This window comes from Canis lupus, chromosome 14 (assembly GCF_048164855.1).
Source record: "Canis lupus baileyi chromosome 14, mCanLup2.hap1, whole genome shotgun sequence".
Lineage (NCBI taxonomy): Eukaryota > Metazoa > Chordata > Mammalia > Carnivora > Canidae > Canis > Canis lupus.
The window spans coordinates 9,901,839-9,916,124 of NC_132851.1; the positions used below are offsets into that span (position 1 = coordinate 9,901,839).

Sequence of the window (14,286 nt, forward strand, 5' to 3'; positions counted from 1 at the left end):
TGTGTCCACTATTTCTTTAGGGGCTGCAAAATGGTGATATCATAAGTCTATCATTTTATAAAGAGAAGTATCTACATCAACTATTTGGTTATCCTGAGGAATAGTTTGTTAAGGATGGGTAGGATAAATGTCAGATTCTTGCCTTTCATTTACTATTTTTCAACACAATGATTTTGGTCCCTAGTATTGCCATCATGTACATAATGCATATGATATATCAAATACATCCCTACACATAATACAAAAGGGCAGAGGAACAGAAGAGAACTAAACTAGGTCAAAAGGATGGACAGAAAGTTCAACAGATTGGAACACAAAGAGTGTAAGAGAGGGAGAGGAAATGCTGAGATTCTTTCAACAAATATATATTTGAATGTGCAACAAGGTTGAGCTTTGTGCTAAACTTAAAGAATATGATAATTAATGGACAGAATTCCTTCTATCAGGCAGCATGATCCAGTAAGGAAGAAAGACTATCACAAGCAAGTAACTATAGTATCTTGTATTAGGTGTTTCTGTAGGTTTAAAAATATGGACTTTAGGGCACAGGGACGAGGCCACCATGGATCAGTGAAGATGTAATAGAAGAAATAATGTTTGAGCAAAGTCTTAAAGGATGTTCTGGGATTTTTTATAGCCCTGGAGACAGGGCAGAAAATGGAAGGCATTCCAGACAGTAAGACTCAAATGCACAAAGATGCAGGACTTGGGATGAGGGAGATTTCTATGTTTGAGAAATCACATTTAGAATAGTTTGGCTGGTATATATTTCTGGTCCAGCTCTCAGTTTTCCAACATCTCAGGGCCAGATGAAGAAGATAGGGAGGTAGGGGGATAGGGAGAATGCATGCCACAGGGGTCAATAATATGGAGCATGACTGGAGATGTGGTTTTTCATGAGCTTGACTCCCCATAAGTCTCTTGGACCACTACACTCTTCTGGGGTTGAGGAGCCCCCAAAATGATTGAGGTGACTTCCTTGCTGACTCAAAGGGGGTTTGAAGATAAAATTAAGTTGATTTAAAACATATAATGTATTATGTAATTATATTATTATAATATAAAGTATTATAATATTCCTTGCTTGTCTGCAAGTGTGAAATTGAGATTTATACCCATAATAGATACTTAAATTATCTCATTTGACTCTGACAGTGATACTAGAAAAGAAAAAAAAAGCAGGTAAATATTATTATTATCCATGCTTAATAACTGAGAAAAAAATTTCAGAGAGGGTAAGAGAATTCCCAGGGTAAATAGTGCTAGGTCACTGGTCTAGATCTAATGAATATCTATCTATCTATCTAAATATATATATATATATATATATATATATATATATATATATACACATTCAGTTGAGGTAATTATCTACAGATATTTATCATTTATTGAAGATTGTTTCTTGAGTTATTAACTATATATGACAATGTTTCACTGCACATGCACCATTTCCAAAACTCTAGATCTTTTTTCTGATAAGCAGAGTATTATTATACTCTTGGTTTATCATAAATGGTAGGCAGAATTCTGTGGTGGCCCCCAAGATTCCTATCTTGTACTTGCTCTATATAATCTTGCTATCTTGTACTTGCTCTATATAATCCCCCAAACTGTGAACGTGATGGATTTCACTCCTGTCTCTGACATCTAGACCCAAATTTAAAGGGTTCATGGGATTAGGTCAAGCCCATATAGACAATCTGCCTGGAGCGCAGCCAGGACCTGAGTAGGGCCTCCAGCTCACATCCGGCAAGGAAAAGGGACTTCAGTTCTACAATCTTGAGAACTTAATTCTCCCAACAATGAGCTTGGAGAAGGATCTTCCGTTCCAGATGAGAAAGCAGCCTGCTTCAGCCTTGATCTTGGCCTTATAAGACTAAGCAGAAAGCTCAGTGCAATAAGGCAGAAGGATATAACAGTTTGAAATAAATATTTTGATAAAATGTTTCTTGGGATAAATAAATAAGGTTTTTATGTTAGAAAACGATAAAACACACTGAAATATTTTAAGCTAAATACATGTTTCCCACTGAAAGCATATTGCTGAAAACCAGCTTGAGTTTACATTTAACCACTTTTGAGACCATGAAAGACTGAGTTACATGGTTTGTAGGACTAAGAATCTTGTGGGCCTATAATATTGGGAAGGAATAAGGGTGGAGCAGTAGATAGTTGGCAGGGAAAAGGCGATGGAGAAGTGAGAGGTACGCTGAAACAGAAGAGTAGACGAATAGGGTTGAAGTAGGCCACTGGCTTGGATCTTGGCCAATACAACCACTACATATAGAGTGCATTTAAATTGAGCACACACTAAAGAAATCTCGTGACTTCCTTAATCTAAACTATTCCAAGGTTGCAGTAGAAGCATCCTCTCCTGAGGAAGAGCAGTAATACTTGGCTATTCTAATTCATTTCACTTCAGGTTCACCTTCCCCTTAGAGAACTTCCCAGTCCCCATGGCCAACCCCCAAACAGCCTCAGGGATAATTATTTTTCACTGTTGTACGCAGTTTGGGTAGACATCCTTCTCTCAGTTTTCTATAGTATACTTGATTCTAGCCTGGCTTATTTAACAAAACCTCACAAACGGAAATATAGTAGTAACAGAAATAAAATATGGCAATTTAATCACTGCTCCAAAAGACCACCAGGTCCATCTGTCCCCACAGAGACTTCTCTGTGATTGTCCTTATTCAATCAGACTTTACCTTGTTGGTTGCAATTGTTTCTCAAGAAAGTACCTTGACACATGTAGACTTCTCTTGGTTTTGATTCTGCCAGAAGTAGAGCAGGAGAAAAGAATTTAAGGGCAAGTAGTTTATTTGGGAGGGGATTCCAGGAAATACTGGTAAAGGATTAGATCATAAGACAATAAATAGTAAGAGAATAAGACAATAAATGGTATCCTCTCATAATAGTTGCCAATGTGAGCAATTGGAGCTCGCTTCTGCCAGGGAATCTGAGAGACAGTGTAGAATACACATCAGAGTCACTTCGACGGAGGTGTAAGAAGCTGAGGGATTTGCCTACAAGTGTCTGTCATCTGTTGAAGTCTATTCTTGTGACATTAACTACCCAGTACTTCTAGCTTGCTCTGTCCGGGTGCTGAGCATGCTCTCCTGGCCAGAAAACAAACAAACAAACCATCTCTTGCTGGAGAATCACAGGTTTTTGCAATAAACATCCCTTTTTTTTGTTGAGGTAAATGCTGAGTGGCACCAATAGTGTCAGCTATGACACTTCTCAGAATCATAAGGCTCAGAGATAATCAATTAACAAATTTTTACTGATTCCTGTCTACACACCATGATCTCTCCAAGTGGCTCATTCCTACTCTTCACCTATAGTCTCACAAAAGCAATTCACCAAAACCTAACAGTCTAGAAGAGACTACAGTGAAGGCTTTTGTCTCTTTGTATAATAATGGAAGCTCCTGAATCTCCCTTTTCCCCTTTCACTGCCCCAAGAAACACTGCCACTCTGCTCTCTGGCTCTTCTGTCTTGCTTCTCTGAGCTCTAGAGTCACTATGAGTCACTAGTTTGGACATAGGCAGTTCAAAGATTATCAAACAGTTTGTTATGCTAGGATTCAGTCCTTGTATCTGTTTTTTCCTTAAACTTTAAAACAAAATATCTTTAATTTTGAAGAAATGTGATCCACATGATTCTCACTAGTATATAAATAATCTGATGTTCCTTTTACATGAGCTCTTTGATGTTTGGAAGAAAATGTGTCTTCATAATCTTGTTGAAAGCAAGAAAACATTTTTCTTAAGTTATAAACTCTCTGAAAAAAATGTTTTGGTAGATCATTTTGAGTTCCTGCTTTTTTCATTCATATGTCATGTATCCAACCACCCATCCACCCACCCAATGAACAAATCTACTTACAGCCTAAACTGTTTTAGTATTATGCTGGGTCCTAGAAACACAAAATAAAATAAGACACAGAACAAGAACTCAAGGAGTTTATAGCCTGAAACAGAAAGACAGTCTGAATAACCTGCCCCTTGATTGAGATCCAAGGAATATTCTAGGCACAATGTTAGGTTTTAGTAACATAAAACTAATAAAGTTTGATACCTGACCCCAAATAGTCATGATCTGGAACAGGAACGTATATGTTAACAGTTGACTAGAACACAAGTCAAACTATAAAAATCTTGCAACATAAGTAGAAGTAAAATGCTGTGGCAGCACAGAAGAGTGAGTATTGAGTTTAGGGGAATTTGGGTGGACTTCAAAGAGGAGGCAATTTTTCCTGGGCATGAATGTTCACAGGCACAAATCGTATAGACTGAACTGGGCACTAGATAGTGTGAAGTGACCTCGGTGTGGCAGTGTGGAGTTGTTAAGTGGTGTCATTCATTTCATCATTTTCAGACATATAGACATCAAGAAAAAGTGGATTAGTCGCCATGTTCATGATTTCCAATTTCTATTAAAATTTTAATAGCCCTTGGTACCAGTTGTACCTCTGGACAGTTAGTTCTCCCATTACCTTAACTGGGTTTTTTCAAAACTATTTCAAACACTATTTAATTGAACTGCATATTCTCTCATAAAGCTTCCTTTTCTTCCACTTCCTCTATAAAAGAGGCCATTAGGTGGCTGTTCCTCTAATGGCATTTCATTCTTTCCTAGTATTCTCTTCTCTTGGAAAAAGAGGTATTTCTCCTCCTATTTAAATGCAGCTTCTACTCACCCCCTCTATTCTTAACTCCAGGTATTCAGGTACCTGGAAGTGCTTGCTCCATCAAGGAACTTTCTGTTCCTCCTTTCAACTTCAGATCTTCTTCCTTACCCTGAAAAAATCCCTATCTTTGTTCTTGTTCCTCTAGTTCCCTCCCTATCTCCTATTCTCATCCATTTCTTTGAAAGTATTTTCTAAACCAAAGCTTCTTAAACTTTAATGTCCATAAATCACTTGAGGGTGTTGTGAAAATGAAGAGTCTAATTCAGTAGTTTGGGATGGGATCAGAATCCTGCACCTCTAATCAGTCCCCAGCCTATTATGCTGTTCTAGAGGTCATTCTAAATAACAAAGACCTAAACTTTAATTCCCCTCATGTCCTTGCCTCTCATTTATTCAGAACCTTCTTACCATCTGGTTTCTAACCCCTATGCCTCTAATACCCCCCAATAAAAAATCACCTATTTACCCTGGAATGCTAAGCCCAATGGACACATTGCAATCATAGTACCTCTCACCCACTGTGGGGAGTTAGGCATCCCTAATTATTAATGCAATCTACTATGATGTCGTTACCTCTTGGTTTTCCTTTTGTTTGACTAGCCACACTCCCTGTTTACCTGCTTTTAAAAATGTTTTTGTTCCATCCAGTTTCTATTCTACTATACTCTCTCTTGAAATAATCTCATCTAGTAATTTTGATTTCTGCTTGGATACTATAAAATCCAAAATCTTCCCCTTTAGTCTTGCTTGAGCTCAGATTCATATATCCAATTGCCAAACTTGAAACACTAACATCTCAAATTCAACCTGTAAAAGCTAACTCATTAGCTACTCTTCAAAACCTGTGGATCTTATTTTGGACATCTCTGTCCCTTTCTATTTCATTATTTAGGACAAAATTCTGAAATGATCGCCATCTCTTTCCCACCTTCCATCCAATCATTGCATTCTTTGGACTTTTTTTTTCCTCAGTATCTCTCAATACCCAGCCTCTCCAATCCATTCTGTCATTGCTGTGTAGATCAGACCCTTGTCCTAACAGGTTTATAGAATAGGGTTCACTGGCCTGAACTTTTCCAGTCTTATTCCCTTCCAATCATCTACTAATTACAACAGGCATAGTCTTCCTAAAGTGTGTAAAACCCTGCACTGTCTCCTTTTAACAAGAAAAAATGCCTAAGCTTAAGAACATGACTTCAAGTCCTTCGTTATCTGGCCCTATTTCCTGCCTCATCTCCTGCTACCCCTCTCTCAAAGAAACTTTATAGTCTATTCATAGTGAACCACCTGGCGTTCCCCATAACTCCATGCTTTCTGACATCTTTATGCCTTTGTGGTTCCTCCCTCCCAATAAACTTTTAAAATAAAGCTCTGATGTCATCTTTTTTGAAATGGATTATGTAAATCGGGAGGCCTACATGTTTCTTTTAATTGAAAAAAAGTATATATAAAATTTATTATTGAGTAGTACTCATTTTTGTCTTTACACATACTTACACACAGATAGATAGACCCAACACAATCTTTAGCAGACTTCATAAGTCTTGTTTCAGTATTCTTTTTGTAGCTTAATTCTATGAATTAAAATTTTTCTACCTAATGTTTCCTCTGGATGTAAGTAATTACTCAATATGTTTGTTAAATATAATTCCCATTCTGCCATTAAAGCTATAAAATGATTTCCCAAAGGAAGAGTTTATGTAACTATAATCCAGCATCTCATTATGACTATTTTGGTTGTACCCTTCTCCTAATGGAAATGTTTAAGTTAATTTAGAACCTAATGATTTTTTTCTCTAATCTTTTACATCATCATTTTGATGTTTACACATTGTATTAGAGTGCACACAAATGAATATTCCCTGATTATAAATTTGCTTTTAAATCCATTTTTAACTTAACATATTTTAGTACTGCCCCTCCTTTTTCTTTTAGTTTATTCTGGTTCCTTACAACGTATCTAGGAAGCAGATGTATGTTTAACAAACTAATTTATATAAGAGGAATGTAGGTAGGGTAGTTATAGTTCTGTGGCACACTGTAACCTTCCAGGTTCCCACCATCACAACATCCACATCAACTTCCCATGAAGGCCAAAATAGAGTGGGTGGATGGGCAGGAGGCAGACTAGTCATAATAATGGATGAAGTAAGAGCTTGCCTCTAAAAGACGATGCCAGGAGTCATTCTCCTCTCCACAAAAACAAGATAAATAAAATATCCTTTCACATTTCTAATCAAAATGAGAGTTAATGTGTCAGAGTGTGAGATTATTTTTCCTGGGGTAAAAGGCAAGGCCCTACGAATTATTCAACTTGACCATTATCTGCCATTTGGAATGAGTCTATTGGTTTCTTTCTTGAAAGAATGCAAGAGATGTAATGACTTGTTTAATGTATTTCTTAGGAATCCTTTCATTATGCCCACTTTTATTTTTATGTTTAATTTTAATTTTAATCTCAATAGCTGATAATCAATAAAGTAATGATCAGAAGAATTCATGAGAAATATTGACCTTATGTTAGAAGAGACTACTCTTATTAAAAGAGAAAAGTCACCTAGAAAAAAGACTTCAGTTGAACCTTAAATCACAAAGCTCAAATATATATATATATATATAAATACAAAATAATTATCTTATGTTAAAATAATAACAATAATAAATGTATGGTAAAAATGAGTAATTACTATTTAATAATATATTTCATACATTTATATAATTTTAAAGTTAAAAGAAGCATATAGACATCCCTTAATCTACACAGTATATATGCTCCAGCAAAGTTGTTAATGAAGTAAATTTCTGAGCTGAATAAAATTATAAATTTGGGCATCTTCTTTTTTTCTGGACAAAATGAGCTAAATTTAGTCTGAAAATAAATGGGTTAAGATAGTGGTTAAATCTGTGGGTGTTTGATTTTGTATAGATAGAAGGGATTTCTTAATCTTTCAGAGCAACTCAATTCCACTCAACAAATGACAAGGGTCTACTAGGTGTTACGGGGAATTAAAAAAAAGAGCAAGAGGCAGATTCTTATAAAACAGTAAAGAATATAAAACAAAGCTCAAACAAAACACGTAAGGAGCTTTATAAGAGGAGAGAAGGTGACAGTTAATAGAAGACATCAGAAAAAGTGTTGTGCAGCAGCTAATATTTGGATGCGCCATTGAGAACTGTTAGAACTTTTGCCCATCTGAAGGAAGAGAACACCATTTTAGGGAGTAGTTCTGAAACCTTAGGATTTGTAAGACTGATGTGGATGTTGGTTGGGGGTGCTGTATCATTCTGTATCAGTTAGCTGTTGCTACAATTGTGTTTAACAAAACACATCACAGTGTGGTGGCTTAAAACAACCACCTCTTACTATCTCTCTTGATTATGCTGGGCAGTTCTGCTGATCTCAACCAGGCTCAGCAGATCTCAGCTGAGATACCTCACATATTTTAGGGTCATCTGGTGGGTTAACTGGATGGGTAAGGGTGGTCTCAGCTGGTAAACTCAGCCTTGCTTCCTGAGATCCTCATTCCTCCCTTAGGACACCCTAGGCTTCTTCTCCAGGCAGAGGTAGGGTGAAGCTGAATGGCTTTTCAGACCTAGGCTCAAAGGTGATTTACAGCTGCTGCTTCTGCATTCTATGGGCTAAAGCAAGTTTCAAGCCAGCCATTCAAGAAATGGAAGCAGACTCCACCTTTCAATGATGAACTGCAAAGTCTCATTGTAAAGACATAAATAGAGAAAAGGGAAGAACGGGGGTCATATTTGTAATTAGTTTACCACAGTGGCTTCTTCATTTTGACTGAAATACGGAGTAGGTGGGATAAAGCTATCTGGCGATGCAGGTGATGCAGGCTGGGGTTGAGCTGACTTGTTTATTTCAAATTTAGGCAGTAGTGAGGAAACACTGAAGGATTGTGAGCAGGGAATAAACATGTTCAGAAGTCTGGCTTTAAGAATAAACATGCGATTATGGGTGAATAGAAGCAGAAAATAGGAGACAGGTTATCTCTTTCAATCATGTAGGTGGAAGTTAAATGTTCAAATCAATGTAATGGTAATCGGTGCAGAATCTAAGGGAAAAGTAAGAAACTTCCTTAATAAGGGTCTGAATGGATAAAACCACTGATAGGATAACAGGCTTGATGGGCTAGTAGCATCTCCTTTATGTTCTTTCCCTTTTATACCAATCTCAAATATTCAACACATCTCTTCTTCCAATTCAGAAATTATTGTCAATTGTCATATCTATGATAATATGGCATTTAATAGCTGGCAGGATAAACAGTGAAACAGTAGAGATGTAGAACCAAGACCCATTGCTTTGATCTACCTTTTTTTTTTTTTTTTTTTTTAAGATTTTACTTATTTACCCATGAGAGACACACACACACAAAGAGGCAGAGACACAGACAGAGGGAGAAGCAGGCTCCATGCAGGGAGCCCCATGCGGGATTTGATACCGGGTCTCCAGGATCACATCCCGGGCTGAAGGCGGCGCTAAACCACTGAGCCCCCGGGCAGCCTTGATCTACCTTTTTAATTGAGCCAAGCTTTCTTATCACATCCAGACTGCAAGTTTTTCAAAGATTGAGGTTTTAGTTCATTTAGCAGTTTGTCCCCCCAGTGATTCCATATTTCTATAGATCTCTAATTTTAATATTTGTAAAACATTTATTTAAAATGAGATGTGCAAATACATTATTATCAATTTTATTTAAATCAAATAAAGCTGTAACTGATGTGAAGACATTGGCATAGAAACCACATGAATTTTATTGAGATAAAACTTTAAAGACAAAATCCTAATACCTAATTATCTTATCCTGAAATAATTCAGTGTAAAGATATACATATTAAACAGTCACCCACATGTAGGCAGTATACAATGCACATAATGAAGCCATAAAACATTTTATACTGCTTTATTATAAATAATTGGAAACAATATTTCATTTTTCAAACCCAGATAACAAAATAGTAAATAACATGCTGTTTTTCATGATTTCATTTTATTTTTCTAATATGAGTTGGGAAATAGTATTTTTTATCAAAAGACTGGTAACAAATATCTGTAGGGACACAAAGGAACAAAACACTCACTTCCATTCACTTAAAGGAAAACAATCAAGGTTTTTAGAGGGAGAGGTTAAACAGTGCTATGAAGGAGTCACCAAGAATAGAAAAACTCTGTAATATCAGCAAATATCACTTGTAAGGCAAAATGGGGTTGTATACAAATGCATAAAGACTTGCTGGTAAATTTCAAAAATATTTTCTTAAAAATAGAATAGCTTTATTTTCTCAAATGGAGGAACTCTATATTGTTGCATTGAAAAAACTTATTTTTCTAAGAAAGGACACCTATTTTGCTTTTCTTATAGTCACTCACATTTTGATAAAAACCCTTTCACTACTGTAACCTTGCACACTTAGAAGCAGAAAGTACTTTCTGATAAACTACCATAGTAACTTCAAATTGCCACAAAAACCTGTGCCCTCAAATTCACTTAAAATAGATTATCCTGTAGTAATATTTTCATTAAGAGAATTACAGCAGCCAGCAGTCAGAACTTTTTATGTGACTATGGTTAATTTTCCCTTTTTTGTCTTTTCCTATGTTTAATACAGCGTTTTGACAATTTTCTCCACTGAATAATTTTAGAAATCAGAAATTGCTTATGAAAACAGCCTGAGAGAGAAACATGTGAAGATATAATGTAGTTCATGAAATAGTGTACTAGATTTCTTTGAAAACTTGTGTTTATTTGCATTAATGAAGGGACAAGGTTGCATATTCCAGATTAAAGAGCTATTAGGCTTACCATGTATATAAACATGCTATGTACAATGATATTTATAATCCTTCTTTTATTTTTCATAGACTTCAAAGTGTATCTCTCATAGAAACTGGAACAGGGTGAATCTGGAAAGCATTGTTTCAGTTAATTAGCGAAAATGAAATTAGCATGAGATAACAAGAAGAAGAGCTGAAATCGTTATTTTAAAAATAATGAAGTTACACGTCAGTGTACACATGCAAGATATTGCAAAGTGAACTGTTCCAGTTTACTTGGTTTTACAGCAACTTAATACGCTCTAAAATACTGTTTTAATGTATAATATCAGAGAAAATAGTAAATGCATGTATATTGTTTTTAAGACCTTGATGGTATATTTCACATTCTTTAAACTTTACTCACGCTATAAATATATTTATAAATCAGTCAGTTCTTAAAGCAACTGAAAACTATAGCATGGAGGGATCATTTTTTATCTCGTATGTCCATAATACTTGATTATGTCCATTTTTTCCTGAAAACTATATCAAAAATTAAAGAGTAAATGGAGTATGTTGCTACCTCACACTATTATTCTTCACATACTACAGTTCATTATGGTTTACCAAAATGGAATTTACATATGAAGATGGGTTAACTGAAATTAATTAGTAAGTGTGATTTAAGAGTTAAGCTTCAGAAATCCATGGACACTTAACCAATTTAGAGGGCAATACTGATTCTTCCTAAACTTTTATTAAAATTGTGCAACAGTATAAATGGATTTTTAGTAGGTTTGCATAGAAATAACACCACTTCACTGCTGTGATACATCTTTTCCAAAGGATGATGGCAGGTCTGTTTATATTCTTCATGTAGATTCTTTTGTTGTTCATTTCCTCCTTCTCCTTCTCCTTCTTTTCAATTTTTACATGAAATAAACCATATTTATCATCTGGCTACCATAGTTCTAAAATAAGATCCAGTAGTAGTTTGAAGCACAGTGAATTGGACACTTTCTTCCCTTTTTAAAACATGACAGTGAGTGGCATTCTCTGTAGTCAAGCCATATGAACATGGTTAACCCCATCTAGAGACTTCTGTGAACTCAAAAGGCTCCAAATCCACAGTCAAGAACCTTGGTGACTTCACATAACTGCCACTTATGGCTGGAAGGGCGATAATATCTGCTTCACAAGTTTTCAAGCAGTTTCTCATCTGGTAGCTTCTTCAGATTTATTTGTTGCTTTTATTATTGCTTTTGATAATTATGGCTTCAAAAGTCCAAAGGTCGAATCATCATAGTTGTGGAACGTAAGGAGTAACTGGGCCCTTTGAAGTAGTGCCACTTAATCCCATTCAGTTTTCCATGGTTTTGTCCAGCAGTGTAGAACATTCCATTTAGATTGGATGGGCCACAAGCATCAAACCACCAGCCTGAAAAATTAGTTAATAATGAAAGAGAAAAGAAGGAGAAGAAACAATTAAAAGTAAATTGAACACGTGGAAACTAATGGCTCTAACCAAGGTGGAGTTTACACTTTTTATGGTCATTTGCAAATAGGAGGCATTCAATAAAAAAGCTTCTTGGTCATGGAATTTTTTTTAAAGATTTTATTTATTTATTCATGAGAGACAGAGAGAGAGAGGCAGAGACATAGACAGAGGGAGAAGCGGGCTCCCTCTGGGGAGCCCCATACAGGACTCCATCCCTGGTCTCAGGATCACACCTTGAGCTGAAGACAGACTCAACTGCTGAGCCACCCAAGTGTCCCATTGGTCATGGAAATGTTTTAAGTGACATCCAATTTAGGCAATGTAGGAACAGAGAGAGGAATGCTTTCATGGACATTCAAGCTTCAGTGTCACTCTAATGGGACTCATTTCCCATTGTAATGATAGAAAGCTTCTGGGCTTCATGATAAGATCTAATTCAGATCTAGATTTATATGCAGGATAAGTAAAATGCAGATACCCTGTGCATTCCACCTTCAGCCTGCTATTAGGAATACAACAATTATTGGTGAAGAAGTTCAGAAGCTTAGACAACTGACATCTAAATAGAGTGAAAGAAATGTTTTCCATCTATTTCATAATTTTGCTGAGAACTGGTCCACAGCTGCTTCTGAAAGTAATTGGATACTGGACAATGATTATGACACACAAATTGAATTCGAATCACTGTGCTCTCTCTATTTTATAATAATTTGGGAAGTGTTCATCAATAGTAGCCAGATAAGTTCCTATATAGCAATATTTTTTCTTGTGATTGTTCAAGTTCTTTCAAACCTAGTAAAAATAAAAGCAACTTGATGAGTCACATGGAGACCCTATGCTTGCATTTCTCTCTGTACTTGCATTAGTACTTTATTTTTTCAACGAATTAAGTTCTTAGGCTTTTAGATAAAACACAGTACTTTTTCTCTGTCTCCTGAAGTAACACTACTGAAATCTTTAGGGAGAGATTTATGCCAGAGACATTCTGGCATATTTTTGTTTGGATATAGTTGAACTCCCTTTGATTACAGAGTTATACCTAAGGGACTAATAGCTAAAGAAAGAGAAAGCTGTACAACTGATGTTTAACTGTAACACGAGCATCATCTTGCAGAAACTAGCAAAAGTTAAACAGGGAAAAGCTAGTTCTCATTTTTCAATTTTGGAAGATGAATACAGTAAAAGCGTGTTTATAAAGTCATACTAGAGGCACAGCAAGCTGTATTAATTACCAACTCATACTGGAGAATAATAAGGTATGCCTTGATGAATTTGGAAAGACTATCCAATGCCATTTTACCAACTGTATGCAAACAACACAGATGTTAATGCATTCAAAACATGAGGGACAAGAAGGTTCTTGTTTGGCAAGGAAGGATGAACATAAAACTCCACACTTTTTTCTTAAGATTAATTCCTTTACATTTTTTTTGATAAGCATGACCAGTAAAAAATGTTACTTATGTTACAAAAAGTATTCTGATATTAAGGAATTCATTTACCCTAAAGACTCTCAAAGGACAAAATGAAAATCCAACTTGATCACTCCAGTATTTTAACTTTCTCCTACTTTTCTCTGACCTTCTTGAGGTACTCTTCCATCATGTTAATGAGCCTTTCATAGTCTTCCAAATATCCACTATGGTCTCCAAAGGAAATGCAGCTACTCTATTATTAAGAACTACTACAAATCATAGAATGATCCTCCAAGTTACATTAGGTATTCAGGGTAAAAGTGTGTGTTTTTGTTTGGTTTAGAGAAAGTCACAAGAGTTTTGGACGACTGTGGGAAGGCAGAGGTCTGCTGCCAACAGCAGCTTGGCAACAAAGGGCACAGGCTGAAGAATACATTCATTGGGAAATTTTTTATGAGTTTAGGAAAGAGACAAGAAGCAGTAGGAGCACGTAAGAGAATCCAATAAATTGATCTTGTGTGTTTTTCCTAATGAGTAAAGTAGGGTAATGTTTGTGGTTAGGGGAAAGGCATTTTGGAGACACTGAGAGAGAAGACCATACCGCTGGGTCAGAGTTAACAAGAGAAATAGGAGCCTCAAGTTGAGAAAGTCTGAAGATCAAATCACATAGTCTTTTGTGAACAAGGGGTGAGCTCTCAGGAAATGAAGGTAAAGAAATAGGCAGTCTTGGTGCAAAGCGGAACAATGTTCACAGAAAACTTTAGAGTTTATTGTGTCTACTTGTCCATCATCAGATGAACAAGCAAAACATTCTCTAGGAATAGGAACCAATATTTAACCAGAAGAACCAGATCTATAAGGTTGAATGTTTAATCAAATATTACTTAGAGCCCTCATTCTG

At 36.0% G+C, this 14,286-nt stretch overlaps 1 protein-coding gene across 5 annotated transcripts in view; it reads right to left on the bottom strand.

Annotated features, from left to right (window-relative positions):
- Window positions 1-9,602: 9,602 nt before the first annotated feature.
- ANGPT1 (angiopoietin 1) overlaps window positions 9,603-14,286 on the bottom strand; it is a 356,306-nt gene continuing 351,622 nt past the window's right edge. For 4 of the 5 annotated variants that reach the window (XM_072774221.1, XM_072774222.1, XM_072774223.1 and 1 more), the window contains one exon: window positions 9,603-11,910. In XM_072774221.1, coding sequence (XP_072630322.1) covers window positions 11,750-11,910 — 161 coding nt within the window. In that variant the 3' untranslated portion in view covers window positions 9,603-11,749. The remainder of the gene's footprint in view (window positions 11,911-14,286) is intronic. The other variant, XM_072774229.1, reaches the window with a different exon arrangement.